This window comes from Nyctereutes procyonoides, unplaced genomic scaffold, assembly GCF_905146905.1.
Source record: "Nyctereutes procyonoides isolate TBG_1078 unplaced genomic scaffold, NYPRO_anot_genome, whole genome shotgun sequence".
NCBI classification, from domain to species: Eukaryota; Metazoa; Chordata; class Mammalia; order Carnivora; family Canidae; genus Nyctereutes; species Nyctereutes procyonoides.
In genome coordinates, this window is record NW_026575117.1 from 7,215,038 (window position 1) to 7,235,165 (window position 20,128).

At 40.7% G+C, this 20,128-nt stretch overlaps 1 protein-coding gene across 10 annotated transcripts in view; it reads right to left on the reverse strand.

Annotated features, from left to right (window-relative positions):
• The window catches only part of MIA3 (MIA SH3 domain ER export factor 3), a 78,669-nt gene that overhangs the window by 20,250 nt on the left and 38,291 nt on the right, over positions 1-20,128 (reverse strand). For 8 of the 10 annotated variants that reach the window (XM_055334001.1, XM_055333995.1, XM_055333998.1 and 5 more), the window contains exon 6: positions 18,596-18,741. In XM_055334001.1, coding sequence (XP_055189976.1) covers positions 18,596-18,741 — 146 coding nt within the window. Of the gene's footprint in view, positions 1-331; positions 535-18,595; positions 18,742-20,128 lie in introns of those variants that run through there. The other 2 variants (XM_055334003.1, XM_055334004.1) reach the window with 2 other exon arrangements.

Sequence of the window (20,128 nt, forward strand, 5' to 3'; positions counted from 1 at the left end):
GGGACTACCATACCGCCCCCCCCGACACACACACACACACTCTGACACTCACACCAGCGCCGAGGCTCCCTGGAAAGGGACCCGAAGAGATCCTGACTGCGCACCAGAAAATAACACGGTGCCTGGTACACCCTGAGCAACCAACGGCGAAGGGACCAGCGCCGAAGCCTTCCTACAATCCCCTCCCCCCTCCCGCCTCCCTCGACAGCACCGCAACGTCCTGCCGCCCCGGGCCTGCCCGACTCCCGGGCTCCCGCGCCCCGCCAGGCGCCACCGCGCCCACCCTCGCCCGCCAGGGCTGGGGCCCCTCCCCGGGAATGGGGGCCGTCACCTCCAGCAGCTTGGCTATGAGGGCCGCGTAGAGCACCGACAGGGGTCCCAGGAGCTCCGAGTCCCCCGGGGAGGCGGTGACAGAAGGCACAGTGGCGGGAACGGAGTCCATTGTGGTGGGGGCCGCTGCGCGGAGGCGACGCTCCCCCGTGGAACAGCACCGGAGCCCTCCGCCCCCCCCCCCCCTTTTCACCGTTTCCTCCTCCGGGAAGGAGCCGGCCGAGGAGGCGGACGCTGGGAGTGAACTTCGCCTTCCCCCGCCGCGGGCCCTTTCCGCCCTACGCCTCCTGCAAAAGACGTCATCAGACGCCGCCCGTCGGAGGACGTACGCGTGCGTGCGGGGGCGGGGCCGCGGGGGGCGGGGCCGGCGGGGGCGGGGGCGGGGCCAGGGCGGCGGACGGCGGCGGGCGAGCCAGGCGGGGAAGAGCGCGGGGACCTGCGCGGGAGAAACCCCGGGCGGCGCGCGGACCGAGGCTTACCTGCCGCGGGAGCTGGGGGACGCCGCGCCACGGAAAGGGCCCCGGGGTGCGACGAGGAAGGGGAAGACGGGTGGGGCTGGGGAGAACCCCCCGCCCCGCCGGGCCGGCCCTGGGTCCCTGCGAGCGGGGACCCCACAGCCGCCGGTCCTGCAGCCCACGCGGAGGGCAGCCTCGCCCGCCCTAACCAGGTCCACCCCACCCCGTCCCCCGGGCTGGCCGCGGTGCCCAGGGCGAGGCCGGCCTTCCCCGGTACCTCTGCCCCCACCACACCCCTCCACCCCCACCCCCACCCCCACCATCCGCACCCCACTATCCCCACCACACCCCCCCCACCCCATCCCCCCTACGCCCCATCCACCCCCCACCTTCTTCCCTCTCCACTCCACTGGCTCACGCTGTCTCACCGGCCGGCGCCCCAGAAATTAAGGCTTCTTGGAAGGAGCCTTGTCCCCACCACACCAAACCCCAGGGCCCCGTATTTTACAGTCACGTGACACGTGGAACCAGGACCAGGCCTGTGCATAGACACGTTCTAAAAGTGGAAGAAACGGGGGACGTTTAACGTGGAGGAAAACTTGATGTTTGCAAATCTTTAAAAGGTATGTGTTCCGGTGTTTAAAGTCAGTTCAGAAGAACACACAAGATCTGGAAAATTCTCAAAAAAAAAAAAAAAAAAAAAGAAAAAAAAAGCAATGGGAGGGGCTGGGAGGGGAGGTGTGGCAAGGAGGCTCTGCAATGAAAACCATATGGTGTGCTGACCCAAGAATATACATTAGGGAACAGAACTGAGAATCCAAAGAACAGACCCAACTGCATTGACAACTTGGGATAGGATACAAGTCAGTTGGGGAAAAAGACACTTTTCCATTAAGTGATGTTAGTAATAATTAACGTTTTAGTTAGTTAACATTTACTGTTAGTTATAACTAACATATGTTAGTAGTTATAAGTAACTAACATTTAGTTACAATGTCATAACTAACATTTAGTTACAAAAAAAAATTTAGTTACTACATGTTAGTAGTCACAACTGACTGAATGTTAGTTATTACTAACATTTTAGTTAACACTTTTTTTTCATAAGGATAAATTGCAAATGAATCAGAAACCTGAACGTAAAAAAAAATGAACACAAGTACTAGGAGAGACATGCGTCAATTTCTCGATGTATTACGAGTGAGCAAAACCTTCCTAGGTCTCAAAATCCAAGAGAAGAGATTTGCAAACAACTGCTTAAAAAATGTCTAGCCCCTGCACACAGAAAAAAAAAAAAAAAAAGCAAAATGTCAAAAAGTTTGACAGTGACAACTAGAGAAAAAAAACATGTGTAACGTTAGAGACAAAGGGATAATATCCCTAAAATATAAAGAACTGTGCAAGTAAACAGGGAAGAAAACAGCCAGCCGATAGAAACCGATAGAAAAATGGGGTGAAAAAAATAAAGAATCAACAGCTCTCAGGAAAAGATATAGGAACAGCTCACAAACATATGGAAACATGCTCTGCCTCACTCATAATAAAAGAAATACAAACTAAACCTAAGCTGAGATACCATTTCTCACTTACACTGGCAAGATCTAAACGTCTGACACCATACTCTGTTGGTGAGAGGAAGTAGGGGAAACAAGTATTCTCATACTCTGTTCATCATTATGTATCTCATACAAAATGACAAACCTCTATGAATGGTAACTTCACAACATCTCCCCAAATTACTCCTGTATTTACCTTCTGAGGCAACAATCCCACTTCTAAAGATCTCAAAGATACTGTGGACACAACAAATGTTGAAAAGATACATGAACGAAACTGTTATTCCAGTATTATAATCACAAAAGATGGCAAACCACCCAAACATCCATCAAAAGAAGAGCTGCTGAATACACTAAGGTATACTGTGAAAACAGAAAAAATATATATATACTGCTAGGGTATGGCTTCCAGAATTTTTTTTTTTAAAAAGGGGAGAGAAAAGTGTGGACTACTACTTCTACAAAAGAAAGTAGCAAGAGACAAATATATTTTTTATGGTTCTAGGATAAAATTCACATGCAGTAAACCACATATTCAAAGTGCACAATCTGGTTTAAGTTTTGACCTACGAATACACCTGTGAGAATGTCATCACATTCAAACAACGTATCCTTCACCTCCACAAGTCTCCTCATCCCCTTGGGAATCCCACCTCCCACCACTCGCTGACCAGGCCTGTCCCCACCCCAAGGAGAACTGCTATCCTAATAGCAGTTTGCATTTCCTAGTTTTATATATGGAATACGTGATACACCACATATTCTACTTCTCTGGCTCATCTCACTCAGCATAACTTGAGATTTACCCATGTTGCTACATACGTCGATAGGTTATTCCTTCTTGTTGCTGAGCAGCCCGTCAGTATTTGGATCTAGCACAATTTGCTTATTTATTCAGCTGTTGGGCATTTGAGGTGTTTTGGGGTTTTTTTTCCCAGTTTTTAGCTTTTATAAAGAGGCTATGAATATTGATATGCAAGTAGATGGATGTAGATGCAGGATTTATTTTCTCAAGAGTACATGCTTAGCAGAGGGATGGTTGGATCATTTGACAATTACCTTTTTAACAAACTGACAAGTGGTTTTCCAAGGTGGTGTACCATCAACACCCCATCAACAGTATGTATTTCCAGCTTCTCCACATCTCTAACATTTGGTATTTTAATTTAAATCATTCCTTTTAGCTTTAGTCATTCTAAGAAGTATGTATGATAACTGGTGGTGGTATAAATATGCTTTTCCCAGAAAAGTAATGATGTTGAACATTTTTTCATGTGCTTATTTCCTATGCACACATCTTACTTGGTGAAGTGTTACTTTACTGGGTTACTTCTTATTAGTGACCTTGGAGAGTTCTTTATATATTCTGGATATAAGTTTTTGTTCACATATGCTTTCCAGTGATTCTCTAATCTGTGGCTTGTCTTTTCATTCACTTTAACAGTGTATTTTGAAAAGCTGAAGTTTTATTTTGATGAAATCCAAATTATCCAATTTTCCTGAGTGAATCCTGCTTTTGGTGTGAAATCTAAGAAATATTTGCTTAACTTTTTTTTTCCTGTAAGTCTTATAGTTTTAGGCTTTACATTCAGTTCAGTGAAGCATTTTGAGTTAATTTATGTGTACGATTAAGGTATGGATCAATTTCTTGCACAGGGATATTTCCAATAGTTCCAGTCCTGTTGGTTTAACACACTTCTCTTTCTCCACTCTGTTTCTACCTTTGTCAGAAGTCCACTTCCAGGTATGGATGGATCTATTTCTGGATTGTCTGTTCTGTTCCAGTGATCTTTTTGTCCACTGCCTACACTGACACCACGCCCTCCTAATTACCATAGCTTTATCCTAAGTCTTGAAATCAGGTTACATTTGTGTGTTCAAGGTCCCTGGAATTTTCTATATGAATTGTACAATCAGCTTCTCATTTTCTACCAAAAATTCCTGAGATTTTGATTGGGATTATGTTGACTCTGGGGAGCAAAACGGGAGCTTAATACTTTACATACTGTTTGTCATAGTGACAATTTTTTTTAATATTTATTTATTCATGAGAGACACAGAGAGAGCATGAGGCAGAGACATAGGAAGAGGGAGAAGCAGGCTCCACGCAAAGAGCCTGATGCAGGACTCGATCCTAAGACCCCAGGATCATGCCCTGAGCCAAGGGCAGAGGCTCAACCGCTGAGCCACCCAGGCGTCCCTAGTCTTCTGACTCTTGAACAAGGCATCTCTCCATGTATTTAGGTCTTTGATTTCTTTCAGCAGTGTTTTATACTTATCAATTATAAGTCTCACAGTTTTGCCAGATTTATCCTTAAGTAGTTTGTATTTTTTTGATGCTATCGCACACGGATTTTAATTTAATTTTATTTTTTTAAAGGTTTTATTTATTTATTCATGATAGAGAGAGAGAGAGAGGCAGGGACACAGGCAGAGGGAGAAGTAGGCTCCACGCCAGGAGCCCGACGCAGGACTCGATCCCGGGACTCCTGGATCGTGCCCTGGGCCAAAGGCAGGCACCAAACTGCTGAGCCACCCAGGGATCCCCCCAGATTTTAATTTTAATTTCCAATTGTTCATTGCTAGTATATATACAGTTGCCTTTATTTTTTTTTTAAGATTTATTTATTCATGAGAGACATAGAGAGAGGCAGAGACACAGGCAGAGGGAGAAGCAGGCTCCATGCAGGGAGTCCAATGTGGAACTCAATTCAGGGACCACGGGATCACGCCCTGGGTCGAAGGTAGATGCCCAACCACTAAGCCACCCAGGCATCCCTACAGTTGCTTTTAGGTGTTAATCTTTATCTGGAAACCATACTAAACTGTAGCTTTATTGTAGATTCCACCTGATTTTTTACACCATTTTTTTTTAATTTTTTATTCACTTATGATAGTCACACACACAGAGAGAGAGGCGCAGAGACACAGGCAGAGGGAGAAGCAGGCTCCATGCACCGGGAGCCCAACGTGGGATTCGATCCCAGGTCTCCAGGATCGCGCCCTGGGCCAAAGGCAGGCGCCAAACCGCTGCGCCACCCAGGGATCCCCAGATTCCACCTGATTTTATTCAGAAATATTGAGTGTCTGCAGATAAAGACAGTTTTACTCCTTCCTTCCCAATCTGTATGCTTTTTCTTTCTCTTGACTCAGTGCACTGGCCATTTCTTACTTATACTTACTTATACTTACTTTATAGTGCCCCACTATAATGTTTATAGATGGGATGAGAGAGGACATCCCTGTTTTTGTTTCTGGTATTAAGAGGTAAACATTCAATTATTCACCACTAAGTACAATGTTGGTAAGTTTGTCATAGAGGCTACTTTAAGCCCCTTCTATTCCTAGTTTGCTATCACTTCTTTTAATATCGGTAATCGACAATGCATTTTTTCCAAATGACTTTTCCTTCTATTGAGCTGAAGATGTGGATTTTATTTTTAAAACTTGTTAATATGGGGGATCCCTGGGTGGCATGGAGCCTGCTTCTCCCTCTGCCTGTGTCTCTGCCTCTCTCTCTCTCATTCAATGTGACTATCATAAATAAATAAAAATTTAAAAAAAAAAAAAAACTTGTTAATATGGGACTTACATTGACTGACTTTCTAATGTTAAATGAACCTTGTATTCTTGGGATAAACCATACTTGGTCATTATGTATTTATTACCCGTTTTATATATTGTTAGGCTTGATTTGCTAAAATGTCCGTGGTTTTCTTTTCTTGTTATATCTTTGAATTGGGAAGTATTTTCTTATCTTCAATTCTGTAGAAGAGTTTGTATAGAATTATTAATTCTTCCTAACAAGTTTAATTGAATTCACCAATGAAATCATCTGGGCCTGGAGTTTTCTTTGTAGAAAGGTTTTTAACAATAAATTCAATTTCTTGGGGATCCCTGGGTGGCTCAGCAGTTTGGCACCTGCCTTTGGCCCAGGGCGTGGTCCTGGAGTCCCGGGATTGAGTCCCATGTCGGGCTCCCGGCATGGGGCCTGCTTCTCCCTCTGCCTGTGTGTGTCTATCAAAAATAAATAAATAAATCTTTAACTAAATAAAATAAATTCAATTTCTTTAATAATCACAAGACTGTTATCTGTCTCTTGAGTAGGCTTTTGCAATTTGTGTCTCAGATGGAATTTATTCATCCCATCCAGACTGTCAAATTAAGTAACATCGGGTAGCCCGGGTGGCTCAGCGGTTTGGCACTGCCTTCAGCCCAGGACGTGATCCTGGAGACCCGGGATCAAGTCCCGCGTCGGGCTCCCTGCATGGGGCCTGCTTCTCCCTCTGTGTCTCTGCCTCTCTCGCTCTCTCTCTCTCTGTCCCTCATGAATAATAAAATCTTTAAAAAAATTGACATCAATTTTTCATAATATCCTGTTTATTGCTTTCATTTCTGTAGAATCTGTAGTGATGTCCCTGTCTGATCAGACATTGGTAATTTGTATATTCTCTTTTATTTCCCTGATCACTCTGGCTAGAGGTTAGTCAATTTTATTAATCTCACAGAACCAGCTTTCGTTTTCATTGAATTTCCTTTTGTTTTGTTTCAGTAAGTCATGCTCCTTATTTTTCTCCTGCTTCTTGGGGATTAATCTGCTCTTTTTTCTAGTGTCTCATTTTACAAACTGAGGTCACTAACCGGAGACATTTCTTCTTTTCTAATATAGATAGTGCTATAAACTTCCAAGTAGTGCTTTATTGCTACTGTACAAACTTGATATGCTATTTTTATTTTCATTCAGTTCAAAATACCAATTTTTCTTATTATGTCTTTTTTTTAAAAAGATTTTATTTATTCATCAGAGAGAGAGAGAGAGAGAGAGAGGCAGAGACACAGGCAAAGGGAGAACCAGACTCCATGCAGGGAGCCCAATGTGGGGCTCGATCCCGGGTCTCCAGGATCACACCCTGGGCCGAAGACAGGTGCTAAATTGCTGAGCTACCCAGGGATCCCCTTTTTATGTCTTTGACCTAGAAGTTATTCAGAAGTATGTCAGCTGGTTTCCAAATACATGGGAATATTCAGGAGATCTTTCTGTTACTGATTGCTAATTGAATTTTACCAGCCAGAGAACATACTTTCTATGATTTTATTTGATTTTTTTTTTTTTACATTTGATTTATGGCCCAGTATGTGACTTATCTTGGTAGAAGCTCCAAGTGCACTCAAATGCATATATTCTGCTCTTCTAGGGTATTCTATAAATGTCAATCAGGTCAAGATGGTTGACAATGTTGCTCATATCTTTTAGAACCTTATTCACATTCCATCTCTTCTATCAATTATTGAGTGAAGAATATTGAAATCTCCAATTATATACTTATTACCTGTTTTTTTTCCATTTAGTTGTATCAGTTTTTGTTTCATGTATTTCCAAAGCCTATTATTATTAGAAGCACCAATATTTAGGATCGTTAAGTTTGCTTGACTGACTACTTTATCCTAGAAAATAACTTTCTGTATCCCTGGTAATATATTTTTTCAATCTTTATAGTTTTAACCTTTTTATGTCTTTTTATTTAAAGTGTGGTTCTTGAAGGCATCTATTTGGGTCTTGCTTCTTCTTTACCCAATCCAACAATCTGTTTTTTTCGTTGGGGTATTTAGACAAGTTCTATTTAATGTGATTACTAATACGGTTAAGTTTAAGCCTAGGCAATCTTTTTTTCTATTTATCCCATCTGTTCTCTGTTCCCTTTTTACTTTTATTCTGCCTTTGTTTTGATCAACCGAGTCTTCTTAATGATTCTGATTTATCTCCTCTTTTGGCTTATTAGCTCTTTATTTTGTTGTTTTAGTGGTTGGTTTAGGGTTTATAGCATACATCTTTAATAACTTATCACAGTCTACCTTAAGTAGTCCATGTGTATAAGAAGAAGTTTATAAGAGTTATTACCGGGATGCCTGGGTGGCTCAGTGGTTTCGTGCCTGCCTTCGGCCTGGGTGTGATCCTGGGGTCCCGGGATCAAGTCCCACGTCAAGCTCCGTACATGGGATCTGCTTCTCCCTCTGCCTTGTCTCTGCCCCTCTCTCTCCCTCTCTCACTCTCTCAGGAATAAATAAATAAAATCTTAAAAAAAAAAAGTTATTACCATTTCTCCATCTCCTGATCTTCATATGTTTGTTGTCATATATTTTACTTTTATCTATTTTTGAAACCCCATGCTATAGAAAGTTAAAATTTAAAGATATTTAAATAAGATAATGGTTTTATATATTTACTTATATGGTTATCACTTCTGGCATCCTTCACTACTTTCTGTAGCTCAACTATTCCCATCTGTCACTTTTCTAATGCCTAAAAGGCTTCCTTTAACATTTCTTATGGCACAGATATGCTGATGAATTCATTCCAGCTCTTATACAATGGGGAAAAAAATCTTCATTTAATCTTTTGTTTATTAAATTATTTTGCTGGGCATGATATTGTGGGTCAACAATATTGTTCTTCAAATACATTTAAAGATATTATTCTGGGCAGCCCGGGTGGCTCAGCGGTTTAGCACCTGCCTTTAGCCCAGGGTGTGATCCTGGAGACCCGGGATCAAGTCCCACATTGGGCTCCCTGCATGGAGCCTGCTTCTCCCTGACTGTATCTCTGCCTCTCTCTCTCTGTCTCCATGCCTTCTGACAAGAAATCTTGACATCAACCTATCTTAACCCCTAAATAAAATGTCTTTTTTTTCTCTGCTTTCAAGATTGCTCTTTAACATGTATTTTGAGCAATTTGATTATGATATACCTGGGTGTAGTTTTCTTCATGCTTCATATGTTTGGGTTTCATTGACCTTGAATATGTGATCTACAGTTTTCATCAATTTTAGAAATTTTCAACCATAACGTCTTTAAATATTTGTCTGAACACCTCTTCTGTCCTCCAGTGATTCCAGTTATATTTATTAGGCTGCTTGAAAGTATCCCACAGCTCACAGGTGATGTGATCATTTTTCTTGAGTCTTTTTTTCCCTATGTATTTTATTTTGGATAGCTTCTATTGCCATGTCTTCAAGTTCACTAATCTTTTCATCTAGAATGTCTAGTCCAGCATTATTCCCACTCAGTATATTTATTTATTTCTGGCTCTATAGTTTTCATATCTAGAAGTTTGATTTGGGTCTTTTTTTGGAAATATCTTTCACGTCTCCACTTAACTTTTTAACATCCAAAATATAGTAATATAACTATGTTAATACCTTTGCCTAATTCTAACATCTCTGGTAGTTCTTGACTGGTTTTGATAGGTTGATTTTTCTCATCATGTTTATATTTTTGTGCCTCTTTGCATGCCTGATAACCTTTGACTGCATGTCATACATTATGAACAAATATGATGGTTAATTTTATGTGTCAACTTGACTAGTTAATGGAGTACCCAAATTAAACCTTATCTTTGGGTATGTCTGTGAGGGTGTTTCCAGGTGAGATTAGCATTTCAAACAATAGCCTCTATAAAGTAGATTGCCCTTCTGGATATGAGAAGGCAACATCCAATCCATTGAGGGCCTGAACAGAGCAAACTGCAAAAGGAATTCACCCCTTCCTGCCTGATTCCTTGAGCTGGGACTTCATTCTTCTTCCACACTTGGTATTTCTGGTTCTCAGGCCTTCAGACCATCATCAGCTCCCCTCTGGTCTCAGCCTGAATTACACCAATGATTTTCCTGGGTCTCCAGGTTGCAGACAGCAGACTATGGAATTTCTCAGCCTCCAATTGTGCATATGTGCACATATGCACAATTCCTTATAATAAACTTCTTCTAGCTATTATCTGTGTTGGGGGGTGGGGGGGTCCCGTATTTGTTTTGTTTCTCTAGAGAACCTTGACTAATATATGCCTTGGCATTGTTCTGTTTGTTCAGGTAAATTACTAGGAAATATTTTTATTATTTTTGCATCTTGCTTTTAAGGCTTGTTAGGCAAGACCTTTCTGAGTACTTTATCCAGTTCTCCTAGAATTATAAGGTACTGTTCCTGACCTTGTGTCAGGAACTGCTCCCTCTAATCAGTTGGATGGTTTCTCTGACTTTCAGTAATTTTGTCAAATACATACGCTGATGAATTCTCAAAGGGGACTGTTCACAGACTCCAAAGCTCACTCTCTGTGTAGAGCTCTTCTCTTGGTACTTAGTCCGGGAACTCTAGCTGCCTTGCTTTCCCTGGACTCTCAGCTCCATCTCCTCAATTCACGGTTCCTCACTTCTATGCTACAACCAAGGAAGTCTTTCAGTGCAATAAGCAGGAATAACTGCAGGGCTCATAGCACTTGTTCCCTATCTTTCAGGAATTACTGTCCTTTGTTACCTAATGTCTAGTGTCTTGAAAACTGTTTCTTTTGTCTGGGTTGGCTTTTTTTTTTCTTTTCAGTTCTTTCAATAAGTATGGTAAATAAAGCCAGAATCTTGGCAGAATGCAGAAATCATTTGCTTATTTTTAATTAGATAATGAAATGAATTTTTTAAATTACCCATAGAAGAGGGTAACAGGTTTGATGGAACTGGAACAAAACCTAGACCAAGATCTCTGAAAAGATCTTGCTTTATAAATTGGCATTGTAACTTGTAAATATGTTAGCTACTTATAAAACAACGAAACAAAATATTTAAAAGTAATCCCTAAAAAGTGAAAGCAAAAATGAAACCGATGGCAGGACAACAGAAAGGAACTCTTTTAAGCATGTACTATTGGGATATAGCTTAAAAACAAAAATAACTACAAAGCATCCTGGAAACATTTCAATAAGAACTGTGGAGAGCAGTTTGATATTGATGTTTTTTAAATTGTTTGAATATTTTCCTAGCTTTTTCCTCTGAAAAGGCCTAGAAATGATGGCCAACTCAAAAGCAATAAGCAATCTTAGTACCCAGATTATAGTCTCTAAATACCATTTCCCATTAAAAGGAATTAGGGCCTCCCTAGGGAAATAACTCTTTCATGATCTGGGCAAAAAATGTAGAAGATGAGCTTAGAACAGTTTGCCACAGTAGAAAGCAAAGAAGGTATCAATGACCACTGGGTGGTGTCACAAAGGCCCAGAAGCCAAGCTGAAGTGGCTCCCTGGTCAAAAATGGGAGAAATTGAGCACTGATATAAATAAGAAACATAGCTGATTAAAACACACCAAATATTTTTAAATTAATGATGTCATAATGGTTAGAAAGAGAAGAAACACATAAAAAAAATCCCTTTGGCATCTTTTGATAAAGCTGGGAAGACAACTCATTATTCTGGAAACTACTTAAAGAATCAAATATTTATATTGCCTGAACTATGCACACCAAAACTCAGTGTAAAGAATTCTTAATTATAAGCTTCTTTTTGTAGAAATAACCCAGCCTTTAAATGAAGCAGGAACAATATAGTCAGCATATCAGCATTTTGCAGCTTATAAGTACATTAACATATTTAGTCAATGTCACCAATGACTAGTAACATCAAAAACAGAGGGACAGGGCATCTGGGTGACTCAGTCAGTTAAGCATCTGACTCTTGATTTCAGTTCAGGGTTGTGAGATTGAGCCCTTTGCTGTTTTCTGCAACTCAGGGTGGTGGAGTCTGCCTGAGATTCTCTCCTCTCACTGCCCCTCCTGCTTGCATGGACTCTCTCCCTTTCAATAAATAAATTAATTAATTAATTTAAAAAATAGATGAACATCTTGATGTTAGATGCCTTCTGCTGAAAGTGCACATCTCCTGTTAGGTATCCTTGCCAATCAATATTGAACCTGAATCTGACTACTAATTCCCAGTAAGTATAAAGAGCCAGAGAAACATGATCAGTTATAGTGGGGGACGTGGTTAGCAACATGCAGACCATGCTAATCCCTGGAAGCCAAACAAACCTGTTTCTTCAATGAATATATTCCAACAACAATAAACAAAAGGATAAACCTATAGAGTAAATTATATACTTACCCTGAAAAAACTAGAAAATCAGGTAGAGAACAACAGGCAGCACACAACTGTGACCCCTGAGAAAAGGGAAACAAACAAGGAGGCCTGGAGGTCAACCAGCTTTCTACTGGGAGGCACTTTCTAGGCCTCAGTACAAGGAGGGAGAAACCATGTGGAGTCCACTAACCTCACTGAGGAGGCAGAGGTACCTGACACAGACAGGGAAAAACATCTAAAAGATGGGAGCTACAAAGTGAGTTTCAGAAATCTCCAAGGGGGTTTCCTTCAATCTTTAATGAATCCAAAGCAGCATCTGTATAGGGTAAGATTAATTAGATAAGACTTGAGAATGGCAAAAAGTATAGATGAAAAGAACAAGTGCCTAGAGGTTGGAAGCTGAATGATTCTCAGAGTTAACATGGGCCTGGGAGGCAAATAGTGTTCCAGCCAGTTAGAGTGACCTGACCTTGTTGAAGGCACAAGGCATTCACTAGAGTACAGAAGAATCACACCTTAGGAGCAAAGCTATACTAGCTCTAGAATAAAGACTACTATATACACATCCTTAACAAATCTTAAAAAGAAGATTAGAAAGTATCAAGCAAACTCCCAACACTTTTTAAAGGAAGCCACTAAAAATTAGGCACTCAACAACGTAACACTCACAGTGTCTAGGATCCAGAACAACAATAAATCACCAGATATGTACAAAAAAAGCAGGAAAAGAGGTCTCAGGAGGAAGAGAACAATCATCAATCTATAAAAATAGACCAAGAAGTTCCAACAGAGAGGACAGAATTAATTTGCTTAAAAGAACTTTAAAGAATTATTTTCAAGTATATTAAGAATTGAGACAAAACAAAACTATGACCATACTGACAGAAGGTGGAAGATATAAAATAGAATCAAATACAACTTTCAAAGCTGAAAAATAAAATATCAGAAATGAAAAATTCACTTGATGGGCTTAACCACATATTAGATACTACTAAAGACCAAAGGACACTGAAGACCGTAATGGGAATATCTAAATGGAAGCAAAGATATGAGAGACCAAAAAACAGCTAAAAGAACAGGGCCTCAGTGACCTGTGGAACTATAAAAAGGGGTCTCAACATATGCGTAGAGTCCCAGAAGGAAAGGCAAGAGAAGAGGGATACAAAAAAACCTAAAGAAACTATGTGAGGGATCCCTGGGTGGCGCAGCGGTTTGGCGCCTGCCTTTGGCCCAGGGCGCGATCCTGGAGACCCGGGATCGAATCCCACATCGGGCTCCCGGTGCATGGAGCCTGCTTCTCCCTCTGCCTGTGTCTCTGCCTCTCTCTCTCTGTGACTATCATAAATAAATAAAAATTTAAAAAATTTAAAAAAAAAAAAGAAAAAAGAAACGATGTGAAAACTCATCAAATTATACAGTGAATTTCACAAAAGTAATGTTTTAATTAACCTGACTTCTTAAAAAGGTGTATTAATTCACAGATGACATGATCATCTATCTACAAAGACTCCTATGAAATCTACAAAAAAAAATCCTGTAACTAATAAATTTAATAAGGTATTAAGATACAAGGTCAATATACAAAAACCAACTGTATTTCTATATATCAACACAAAACTAAATGAGATGTAAGACACCATTTACAACATCAAAAAGCATGAAATACGCAGGCATATGTAAACAATATGCATGAAACTAAGCAAGTTTCTCAGCAGTGTATATTGTAGGTCACTTACAGATCTTTTTTAGATCTAAATGTGGAGATGAACTTAGTTCTTGGATTAGAAGCCTTAATATTTTTTGATATCAATTCTTCCTAAACTCATCTATAGATTCAACATAGTAACAAAATATCAGCGAGTTTTTAATAGAAATTGCTATTGGTTCTAAAATTTATATGGAAATGCAAAGAAACTGAAATAGCCAAAACAATTTTACCAAAGAACTACCTGATTCCAATGCCTACTATAAAGCTATACTAACCAGAAAAGTGTGTTATTATCATAGAATAGAAATAAAAGTCAGGGGAACAGAAGAGAGTCCAGAGAGACCCACGATATGGTCAGCTGATTTCAACTCAAGGTGTTATGATAATCTCAAGGGAAAAGAAATGCTACAGGAGCAACTAGATATCCCAGAAGAGAAAAAATGAAACATGATGCCATTCACAAAAATTAACTTAGCATGGAACAGAGACCTAACCAAAATATAAAACTTCTATAAGAAAACATTTGCATCATTGGAATGGCCTGATTCCTTAAGCAGGAAACAAAATGCCCTAACCAGGGCAGCCCTCGTGGCGCAGCGGTTTAGCGGCTCCTGCAGCCCAGGGCGTGATCCTGGAGACCCTGGATCGAGTCCCACGTCAGGCTTTCTGTATGGTGCCTGCTTCTCCCTCTGCCTGTGTCTCTGCCTCTCTCTCTGTCTCTATGAATAAATAAATAAAATCTTAAAAAAAAAAAAAAGCCCTAACCATAAAAGTAAAAATAAAATGATGTTCGTCAAAATTAAAAATTTGCTCTTCAAAAGCAATGTTAAGAAATTGAAAGGCCAGCCCAAGACTGGAAAAAGCTATGCATAATATATATCTGACAAAAAGGAGTCATCTCCAAAATATATGAGGAACTCTTAGACCTTAATATTTAGAATATTTAAAATAATCCAACTGAAGAAAGGGCAAGGGGCACCTGGGTGGCTCAGTCAGTTAAGCATCTGCCTTTCACTCAGGTTGTGATCTCAGGGTCCTGGGACTGAGCCCTCCATCAGGCTCGAGTCTGCTTTTCCTTCTCCCTCTGCACCTCCCCACCTTGTGCTTGCTCCCTCTCTCAAATAAATAAGACTTGAAAAGGGGGAAGCAAAAGAGGGGTGCCCAGCTGGCTCAGTCAGAAGAGTACACAACTCTTGATTTTGGGGTTGTGAGTTCAAGCCCCAAGTTGGGTGTAGAGATTACTTAAACTTTTTAAAAAAGAACAAAAGAAAATAAATACATAAATTTTACAAGGGCAAAAGATTTCAAAAGCTATTTTACAAATAAAACACAAAACATATGGCCACATGAAAAGCTGCTCATCATAAATCAATAAGAAATACAATTAAAACCACAAAGACGTGCTTACTAGAATGGCCTCAATTAATGACTGATAATACCAACTGTTAGCAAGTATGCGACCAACTGTAAGTCTCATTGCTAGTGGAAGTATAAACTGGGACACTTTTGAGAACTGTTTGGTAGCTTCTTTTAAGATAAACTGACCATACACGGCTGGGCAGTTTCACTCCTAGGTATGAGTCCATTTTATAATTATAATTCTACAACAGGAAAACCTAATCTACAGTGAAAAGAAGTGTTGCCAGGAGGAGGTGGTGAGGGAGATACACGGGAGAGGTACATGAGGAACTTGTTTGAATGAAGGAAATGTGCCATGTCTTGGTTATGATTGTTTTTACATGAGTGAATACATTTGTTAAAACTCACTGAGCTGTATTCTTAAAATGGGTACCCTTTGTTGTACATAATTTATATCTGATTAAAGTTAATTTAAGAGGGTCACCTGGGTGGCTCAGTGGTTGAGCATCTGCCTTCAGCTCAGGGCCTGATCCCAGGGTCGGGATCAAGTCCCATATCCGGCTTCCCGCAGGGAGCCTGCTTCTCCCTCTGCCTGTGTCTCTGCCTCTCTCTCTGTCTCTTTCATGAATAAGTAAAATATTTTTTAATTAAAAAATAAAAATAAAGTTGATTTAAGTTGATTTAAGACATAGCAACCTACTACAACGTCTGGACCTCAACAAGATCCTGATTTGAACAAGAACAATTTTTAAAAAGCAGGGGAGGGGATTTCGAATGTGCCCAATATCGGGTGATATTAAAGAATCACTGTTAAACCCAGTAATAGACCCACGGGTTCATTTTACAATTATCTCTGCTTTTTGGATGTTTGAAATTTTCCATGATAAAACACTTAAAAATTTAAAGTATAACTTCAAATATTTAAAAGGTTACTATGTAGAAAAACAATTCAATTCTAGGAGAAGGAGTCATGTGAAGGAAAATCTGGAGTCAATTAAGAGAATGAACTCACCAAGAAAGCATCGTGTGGCTTTGTAAAGTTAGGATGCTCACACTAGGACCTGCTGCTACCCAGATCCTATAACTACCTGCTAGGTTGCAGGAGAGGAAATTATTGCAATTTGCGAAGCTGGACAAGCTGCCCTCAAAGGTTCCCTCTTGCTCTAAGATTCCATTAGCCGTGGATTCATGAAACTGATGTGTGGTTCAGTTTTCCCCGAACAAGTCAGCACCCCATTCCTACCCAGCCCTACCAAATAATTACTATTTAATACTTCACAAAAACTATTTCAGATATTTCCCATTTTCTCTAATTTTCATATATATTTGATATGCCCTTTTCTTAAACCTTTCCAAAATCAGAATCATGCTTTGTACCTCTTAGAATCTTTTATTGCTAACACAATACGCTGTACATACTGGGCCATCAAAATGCTTTAACATCACCTTTCAAGTCAGTGTTGCTTTATAACACTTTTTTTTTAATTTTTATTTATTTATGTATGATAGTCACACAGAGAGAGAGAGAGGCAGAGACACAGGCAGAGGAAGAAGCAGGCTCCATGCACCGGGAGCCCGATGTGGGATTTGATCCCGGGTCTCCAGGATCGTGCCCTGGGCCAAAGGCAGGCGCTAAACCGCTGCGCCACCCAGGGATCCCTATAACACTTTTCCCTCCCCATCCCGTCTGTGTCTTCTCCCACCATCTCCCACGCAGAGACCCTGTCGTCTACCACACCTGTGTCCCACAACCCAGGCCTAGAACAGAGCTCAGTACAAATCCGCAAAAAAAAAAAAAAAAAAAAAAAAAAAAAGAATAAAGGATTCCTCCCACATCTGGAGCCTGTTAAATTTCTGAAGTGGCAAGGACTCATTCTGATAATCAAATCTGAATTCTGAGACTACCTTAATCACTGAAGATGTCATTATTCTAACTCCACAGGTCATATATACCTTTACCTGTGTGGCTGTAAACCACAACCATGGGGAAAACTGAAAAATCTTTTCCATCCTGGCGGCCTTTCTCCTGAATTCCCCAGTGTCTTTATACTGCTCTCTGACCATCCAAGTGAGAAGTACTCACAGGGTGGATCCTACAAAATGCCAGGCCTTGTACTAGACACTTTATTACCAACTCATTTAATTTTTGCAACAACTGGATAGGCATTATCTGCATTTGGAAGATGTATGACAGCTACACAAAGTTAAGTAATTTGCCCAAGCTTCTAAATGATGAATCCAAGATTTGAAACCAGATCATCCTGGCTCAAAATTCACGCAGTTTTACAGAACAGAAAAACAACAAACAAAAAAAACCCTCTTTCACACACAAGTCTTGAAGTCACAGAACCTAGTGGAAAAATATTTTTGCGGGGGAGGATACTTCCTCTACAGGTCCAAGGACAACCTGGCCTCCCAACTTGTGAAAGCTTGCTCATTCCCACAATTTACCAAGAAAAATGTCCAATTTCAACAAATACCACAAGGGGGAGCTAAGTCCTAAAAAGCTTCCAGATTAATGTCTCATTTGGATCCTAACTCCCTTAAGAGAAATCTGAATAGATACTCTGTCATGTGATTCTTTCTAAGAAACAAATCTAACCACATCCTTTTCCTGCTTAAAACCTTCCAAGGATCCCGAACCAAAACAGTGCCACACTACCTGTCATGATACACAACTTCCTTTATGGTTGGCTTGTCTTCCTCCAAAGACCACCTCCTCTGACTGCTCAACACCAAGGCTTCCTCGGCTTCCCCAAAAGGCCTTTTTTTTTTTTTTTTTTGTAATAGCTTCCAACTCTCTAACCATCTTATCTCTTTGGTCTAACTGCATGCCACCTCTGTCTCCCTCTCCCCAGCCCTTCTATTTAGCAACACCCTACACATCAAACTCCCATTTGTCCTTTAATTCCTGCCGAAACGTCTCAGCTAACTTCTGACCTTCTTTACCCATCCTCCCACCATGATGAATCAATTTATCCAAAACATCATTCTACCATACTCCTGCCGATATCACAACTCCAGTCAAAGTCTTTATATACCTGCTAGACTGAAAGGTCCCTAACAGGAAGAGCCACGTGTGTATATACCCAGCACTGACACACCGGAGATCCTCTCCAAGGGCTGCACTGTGCTAAGAACCCATCAAATTATACCCTTATGGTTTGTTTCAGATGCTAACATCAAAGGATCAGCAGAAATTTTTATAGAGACATTTTAAGTTCTTTACCTCATGCTCAAGATCAACTCAAAAACCATAATCAGCATTCTATCTAAAAAAACTATGTTGAACTTACCGTCTTAGTTAAATAAAATATGAATGAATATATTAAAAGAATTGCATTTTCCAAAGGTGTGACGCTTGCGGGCTCTTCAGCATTGGTTTCTAGTTGCTTTTTTGCATCATCAGCATCAACAGGACTGCTTTCTGTTGCAATTATCCCTAAAATTGAGGGTGAAAATACTTTATTTTATGTAATGAAATTTTCTCACGAGAGAAACTTGTTTCTCTTCATTTAAAATATCTGAGTGCCCACTGAGTATTAGTCAGTGGTTTCTCTTAAAGACTTATAAATGGTTTGGGGTACCTCGCTGGCTCAGTCGGTAGAGCATGCAACTCTTGATCTCGGGGCCATAAGTTCAAGCCCCACACTGGGGGTAGAGATTACTTAAAAAATATTTACTAGAAATTTTTAAGAAGACATATAGTTTCTAGAAGTCTTATAAAGAGTTATATAACATATAGTTACTCTCTTAAAAAATTATAAAGAGAAGGGGCACCTGGGTGGCTCATTTAGTTAAGAATCTGCCTTCAAAAAAAAAAAAATCTGCCTTCAGCTTGGGTCATGATCTCAGGGTCCTGATAATGGGCCCTGCATCTGGCTCCCTGCTCAGCGGGGAGGAGTTTGCTTCTCCCTCTCCCTCTGCTCCTCCCCTGACCCCGGCTCTACTCTCTCAAATAAATAAAATCTTAAAAAAAAAAAAAAAAAGAATTATAAATAGAACAAAATTCAGAATGCCAATTAAAGCCATCAGAGCCTTCCATTATGAATTGAACATATCTCCAACACAATCTACCCCTCACTAAACTCCTCTATCACGTTCCTGGCAATGCAACTGAAAGCTTGCTTTTCTTTCTTTCCTTTCTTTTTCTTTCTCTCCTTCCTTCCTTCTTTCTTTCATTTATTTTATTCATGAGAGAGAGGTAGAAACACAGACAGGGGGAGAAGCAGGTTCCCCACTGGGAGCCCAATGCAGGACTCCATCCTGAGATTCTGGGACTCTGGGACCACACCCTGAACCGAAGGCAAACGCTCAACCACTGAGCCACCAGGGCATCCCAGCAGCTGCTATCTAAACAATATTTAGTCATGGGAATTGAGAAAAGCAGAATTTTATGTTTTTTCGACATAAACACAGTTGCGCTTAACAAACGTTCATTTAGTGCTGGTGAAGCATCATGTTTGAATCTTCAGGCAAACGAGCAGAAAAGTGTCAGTTTGCAGACCTGCAGGTGGGATGCACCAATGTTTAGCATAGTGTCTGGCATATATCAGGCATTCAGAGATTGCTTACTGATGGGAAAACAACTACACCAAAGAGAATACAGTAAATGCCCAGACACACTGACAGGAATGGCTTGGGGGGCGGGGGTGCCTGGCCTGGAGCTCTGCAAAAAAGGGAGGATTCCAACTTGGAATCCTGCCTGAAAGGGTTTCACCTGGGGAAGTGATGAGGAAGGGATTTCAGTCTGAGTCACCTGAGTCTGGGGCATGTCTGATAAACCGCTAGGAGTTCAACAAATGATTAGTGATGGGTTGAGTAGGGGC